This window comes from Balaenoptera musculus, chromosome 2 (genome assembly GCF_009873245.2).
Source record: "Balaenoptera musculus isolate JJ_BM4_2016_0621 chromosome 2, mBalMus1.pri.v3, whole genome shotgun sequence".
NCBI lineage: Eukaryota > Metazoa > Chordata > Mammalia > Artiodactyla > Balaenopteridae > Balaenoptera > Balaenoptera musculus.
The window spans coordinates 55,458,951-55,465,074 of NC_045786.1; the positions used below are offsets into that span (position 1 = coordinate 55,458,951).

At 55.8% G+C, this 6,124-nt stretch overlaps 1 protein-coding gene across 2 annotated transcripts; it reads left to right on the forward strand.

The window, feature by feature from the left end:
- The first annotated feature begins 387 nt into the window (after positions 1-387).
- MAGEL2 (MAGE family member L2) lies at positions 388-4,458 on the forward strand. 2 transcript variants are annotated; one of them, XM_036841318.1, is made up of 2 exons: positions 417-504; positions 1,288-4,458. In XM_036841318.1, exons 1-2 carry the CDS (start codon positions 492-494, stop codon positions 4,068-4,070), a joined length of 2,796 nt encoding a protein of 931 aa, XP_036697213.1. In that variant the 5' UTR covers positions 417-491; the 3' UTR covers positions 4,071-4,458. The 2 variants fall into 2 exon arrangements, with proteins under 2 accessions (XP_036697212.1, XP_036697213.1); XM_036841317.1 differs by having other exon boundaries at positions 388-4,458.
- The last annotated feature ends 1,666 nt before the right edge of the window (positions 4,459-6,124 follow it).

Here is a 6,124-nt window from a genome sequence, read left to right on the forward strand (position 1 = left end):
ATATATATTTCCCTTCCTCCAGCTCTGGTTTTGCTGTATCTGAGCTCAGACCACACCATCTCCCCCTTCATGGATACCTTCCATGTTCCCAGTGGTCTGTTCCCAACTCTATAATGCAGTAGAGTGATTTCTAAAACATAAATCTGTTCCTGTCACTCCCCTGTGAAAACTCATCCATGGGGAGTCTGACGAGGCTGCATTTGGGGACTGGACAGAGTGAGGAGGGATCTTGTGTCAGCCAGGATTTCTGGTAGACGCCCCTATGCACTATCCACTTGTGGTGGTCGGGGGCGGAGAAGGGGCGGGATTGAGCCCCCTTCCCCCCTCCTCCTTACTGCGGAAAGCTGCAGAGCTAAGGGCACTCACTTCCTATTCACCAGTCAGCAGGGAGGAATCCTCTCAGCAGCCACGTAGGCATTCTCTTCTCTCTGGAGGAAAAGGCCCAGCAGCTGTCGGAGGAAAAGGCTCACCAGCTGTCAGAGCAAAAGGACATGTCGCAGCTAAGTAAGAATTTGGGTGATTCGAGTCCCCCGGCGGAGGCCCCTAAGCCTCCGGTCTATAGCCGCCCTACGGTTCTGATGCGGGCTCCGCCCGCCTCCTCTCGGGCTCCGCCAGTCCCCTGGGATCCACCTCCGATTGATTTGCAGGCTTCATTGGCCGCTTGGCAGGCACCTCAGCCTGCTTGGGAGGCCCCGCAGGGCCAGCCGCCTGCCCCAGTGGCTCCCATGGCCCAACCTCCGGCCCTAGGGGGCCCGATGGTCCAGGCTCCCCCTCTGGGAGGCCCGATGGGCAAGCCTCCAACTCCGGGAGTCCTGATGATCCATCCTCCCCCTCCGGGAGCCCCGATGGCCCAGCCTCCAACTCCGGGAGTCCTGATGATGCATCCTTCGGCTCCCGGAGCCCCAATGGCGCATCCTCCCCCTCCTGGGACCCCGATGGCGCATCCTCCCCCTCCGGGGACCCCGATGGCACATCCTCCCCCTCCTGGGACCCCAATGGTGCATCCTCCCCCTCCGGGGACCCCGATGGCGCATCCTCCCCCTCCGGGGACCCCCATGGCGCATCCTCCCCCTCCGGGGACACCGATGGCTCACCCTCCCCCTCCGGGGACACCGATGGCCCATCCTCCCCCTCCGGGGACCCCTATGGCTCAGCCTCCAGCTCCAGGAGTGCTGATTCCCCAGCCTCTGACTCCGGGAGTCCTGATGGTCCAGCCTCCTGCTCCAGGAGCCCCGATAGCCCAGCCTCCACCCCCGGCACCCTTGATGGCCCAGCCTCCACCTCCAGGAACCCCGATGGCCAAGCCTCCAGGTCCTGGAGTCCTGATGATCCATCCTGCAGGCTCAAGAGCTCCAATCACCCAGCCTCCAGCTACAGGAGCCCCGATGGTGCAGCCGCCTGCGCCGGCCCCACCTGCGCAGCCTATGGCTTCCTGGGCCCCACAGGCTCAGCCTCTGATCCTGCAGATCCAGTCACAGGTTATAAGGGCTCCTCCGCAGGTTCCCCAGGGTCCACAGGCCCCGCCAGCGCAGCTGGCCACACCCCCAGGCTGGCAGGCCACCTCGCCGGGATGGCAGGCCCCACCACAAGGCTGGCCAACCACGCCCCTGGGCTGGCAGACCACACAGGTCACCTGGCCTGCTCCAACGATTGCCTGGCAGGCACCTCTACCTGTGCGCCCGGGGCCACCACCCATCCGACCGGGCCCACCGCCCATCCGCCCTGGCCCCCCGCCGGTGCGCCAGGCCCCACCCCCAATCCGCCAGGCACCTCCACTGATCCGCCAGGCACCGCCACCCATCCGACCTGCCCCGCAGGTCCTGGCCACCCCGCCGCCTCTCTGGCAGGCCCTGCCACCCCCACCACCTCTGCGGCAGGCCCCGCAGGCTCGGCTGCCCACCCCGCAGTTGAGGGCGGCTCCACCAATTCGGGCGGCCCCACAGGTGCCGACGGCCCCTCCAGCACCGCAGATGCCCACCGCACCTCCCGCTGTTCCGCAGGTGCCACCGGCCGTGATGCCAGCCCCTCTGCCGGCCGCACTGTCAGCCCCGCAGGCTGTACACTGCCCACCCATCATCTGGCAGGCCCCGAAAGGCCAAGCTCCGGTGCCACACGAGATGCCAACCTCAATGGAGTTCCAGGAAGTTCAGCAAGCCCAGGCCAGTCTGGCCTGGCAGGCTCCAAAGGCCCCCGGGCAATTCTGGCAGGCCCTGCCCACCCAGGAGGCCCAGAGGCAGGGTCCACCACTGGTTCAACTGGAGCAGCCCTTTCACGGGGCCCCCGCCTCCCAAAAGGCCCTGCAAATCCAGCTACCCACCCAGCAGGCCCAGCCCTCGGGCTCGCAGGCAGAGCTGCCAACCATGCAACTCCAGTCCTCCTGGCAGGGCCCCCCGTCAGCCTTGCAGGGCCAGCCCGGAGCCCCCTTAGCAGGGGCAAATTTTCCCATGGGCTCTGCTAAATCATTGATGACTCCATCAGGAGAATCCAGGGCCTCCTCTATAGACCGAAGGACCTCTTCAAAAGAACGTAGGACCTCTTCAAAGGAACGCAAGGCTCCTTCAAAGGACCGGATGATCTTCGGTGGCACTTTTTGTGCTCCCAGGGCAATGCCAACTGCTGGAGCACACCTACCAACTCCCTGGAAAAACTTGCCTGCCACATCCGAGACCTTTACTGCCACCCCAAGGGTCTTTCCATCTACCTCCCAGTTCCAGCCTGCCTCTTCTAATGCCTTCAAGGGCCCATCTGCCACCTCAGAGACCCCAAAGTCACTGCCACTTGCTCTGCAGGATCCATTTGCCTGCATTGAGGCCTTGCCTGCAGTCCCATGGGTTCCACAGCCCAATGTGAATGTCTCGAAGGCGTCCAAGGCAGGGCCCAGCATCCTGATGGCGACGGCAGCTGCTCCCAAGGCAATGGCCACCACTCAAGAGGCCTCGAAGACCTCCGCTGAGCCTCCGCGTCGTTCGGGCAAGGCTACCCGGAAGAAGAAGCATCTGAATACTGAAGAGGAGGATGGCAGGGGCCAGATGCTGAGCATGTGCACCTGGCAGGCCCCCAGGCCCTGGGAAAGTGTGGACTTCAATGACTGGGAGGTTCAAACCCCTATCCAGGTCCTGTGTGACTGGGAGGGCCTGAGCACCTCCCATGGCCTGAGTGGCTGGGAGGGCCCGAGTACCTCCCGGATCCTGAGTGGCTGGGAAGGACCCAGCACTTCTTGGGCCCTGAGTGCCTGGGAAGGCCCGAGCACCTCAAGGGCCCTGGGTCTCTGGGAAAGCCCAGTTAGCCCTCCGTCCTTGATCATCTCTGAGCTCCCTAATCTTGCTCAGGGATTTGGTGCAACCCAAGATGACCCCAAGCTGGAGACTCAGCCACTGTCTCCCTTGGATGAGAGAGCAAACGCACTGGTGCAGTTCCTCTTGGTCAAGGACCAAGCCAAGGTGCCCATCAAGCGCTCAGAGATGGTGAAATTCATCATCCGTGAATATAAAGATGAGTGCTTAGAAATCATCAGCCGTGCCAGCCACAAGCTGGAGTGTGTCTTTGGTTATCAATTGAAGGAAATTGATCCCAAAAACCACTCTTATATTCTCATCAACAAGGGTCGGAAGGGTGAAGCAGCGTCATCCTATTTAGATAGGCCCAAGTTAGGACTCCTGATGGTGGTTCTGAGCCTCATCTTTATGAAAGGCAATTGTGTCAGGGAGGACCTGATCTTTACTTTTCTGTACAAGTTAGGGCTGGATGTCCGGGAGACACACGGTCTCTTCGGAAATACAAGGAAGCTCATCACCGAAGTGTTTGTAAGGGAGAAGTACCTAGAGTACAGGCAAATCCCTTTTACTGAGCCAGCAGAATATGAGTTCCTCTGGGGCCCCCGAGCATTCCTCGAAACCAGCAAGATGTTTGTCCTGAAGTTTCTGGCCAAGCTCTATAAGAAAGATCCACGGTGCTGGCCATACCAGTACTATGAAGCGCTGGCAGAGTGTGAGTCTGAAGATTTGGATGAGGATGAGCCCGGCCCCGATGATAAAGCCGATGACCCCACCAGCAGCCCCCCTCCCCGCTAATGTGGTTTAGCCGATATCTCATTGTTCCTTTGGGTCCCCGGCCTGAGGCCACTGACAGGGTGGGGTGGGGGGGACGTTTTGTTTCTGGTGTTTATGTTCCAGTTCTCTGTGTGTAAGTTTGAATTTCAATTTGCTTTCATATCTGCCAAAGCTTTGTACATTTTCATGTGGTGTTGATTTCAACTGGCTACTGTTCTATTTGGTATTTTGGCATTTGTATTTTTAAGTGAGATCTGTGATTCTCTGTTTTGTGTTATAATTGTTATGTTTTGCTATCGGAGTTGTGCTGGCTTTGTGAAATGAATTTGAGAAGCTATCCATCTCATTCTGGTACAGATTATGTAGCATCAAAATAGGCTGTTCTTTGAACGTTAAAATGACTCATCAGTAAAAGCTGTCTGCAGAAAAGTAAATATCTATATCTATATCTATATATAAATATAATTTCAGCATAACATGGAAGTGTTTGTCTTTATTCTAATTTTTATTCTAGATAGCAGGAGCCAAGTTTTACCATACTCTCCAAATACAGCTAAACATCATGACAACTACCAGTGATAGTAGAAACCACGGTGACAAAACTGCTTTTCAAAGACAGTGCTACATGCATTATAATTAGGCAGTGATTGCAATGGGTGGTGAAACGTAAGATTAAAGCAAATGTAAAACTTGTCAAGTCAGCAAGGCTGAATCAAGAGGAGGTTTTTAATCCTCTTGATTCCTCACAATAATCCTTCAAAGTAGGCATTATTCCCATTTTGTAGGTGAGTGTCTAAGGCTCAAGTAGAATAATTAAATGGGACATGTCAGTGCCAAGACAATAATGTTGTAATTTGGAGCAGAAAATTTTCTTAAGGTTATGTGAGAAGTGAGGACCATCTGCTGCAGGACCACAAGTACCAAGTTCGTTAGCCACAGGGATGAATTGGCCAAAGGGGCATTGGTCAGTCATGTGGTGAGTGGTGGGTGTCCAGCAGCTCAAGACATGTGGGTTTCATCAACACATTGGCACGGGCATTGAAACACACTCCTTGCAAAACATCCAGGTTTATAACAGGGAAAAGGAAATACCAGGCTTCATTGAACTGGGGATCCTGCAGATTGCAGGCGGTCGGGGGGAAGGAGGGGGACAACACGGAGGTCTAGCTGAAGCTCCTGGGAGGGGGCATCAGTTGTAACATACAGGGGAAGTCAGCTGGCAACGTCTGATGTGCTAAATAGCCTTAGTCAGCCCTTGGGTACAGGGCCTGGTGTGGGAGGGAGTGGATGTGGACGGGAGAGTTTCGGAGAAAGATATTCATGCACACCTGACCAGGCTGGTGTGTGCAAAACGACTTTCCTGAAGGTACCACTGTCTTCACGTGGATGGGGACCATCAGCGCTGCTGCCATCTCTACTGTCCTAGAAGGATACAGAACCCCACCCCTAAACCCCCCTTCTCTTGGTGAAGATGAAGTGCCAGAGAGGAGGTAAATGGCAAAAGTGGTATTCGTCTGCCACCTAGTGGTCTGCCACAGTTCTGTCGCTCCTGCAGTGGCTCAGTGCAGCCCCTGCCGCCGTGAAGAAACTCACATCCCAAATACCTGGGTTTAGGCTAGTACTTGCTGCATAACCCTTGCCCATAATTCTGCTTCCATTTGGGCCCAAACGTTCCTTCTTTTCTCTTATGTCATAGGGCAAGGTGAAACCTCCTCTCCATGTCCAATCCAGTTGCATTTAGGAAGCTGAGTTTCTAGAGGAGGAGATGAACTCATAAGATGGAGAGTCCATTCCCCGACTGCCCCCACCCTGGGACCTGCCTGGCTACAGGGGATCTTTGGCAAGTTGTCCAAGTGGTCAGGTTTTCCAGAAATTCTGAAGAAGTTTCTTGTAAGCTCCGTGGTTCAGAGAGTATTGGGCTACTGCCCCAATCAGTCTCTAGTTATTTTGACAACAACAGCAAATGCCCATTGAAGGCAACAGCACTGTCCCAACTGAGAACTATCCCCCAAAGAGGCTTTGCTGGAGCAGAAAAGTGACACATAGGTCTAGTATTTCTTATTTGTTTTTAGTTT

Coding starts and splice junctions, on each gene's coding strand:
- MAGEL2 (XM_036841317.1), top strand. CDS start 492: ATGTCGCAGCTAAGTAAGAATTTGGGTGATTCGAGTCCCCCGGCGGAG.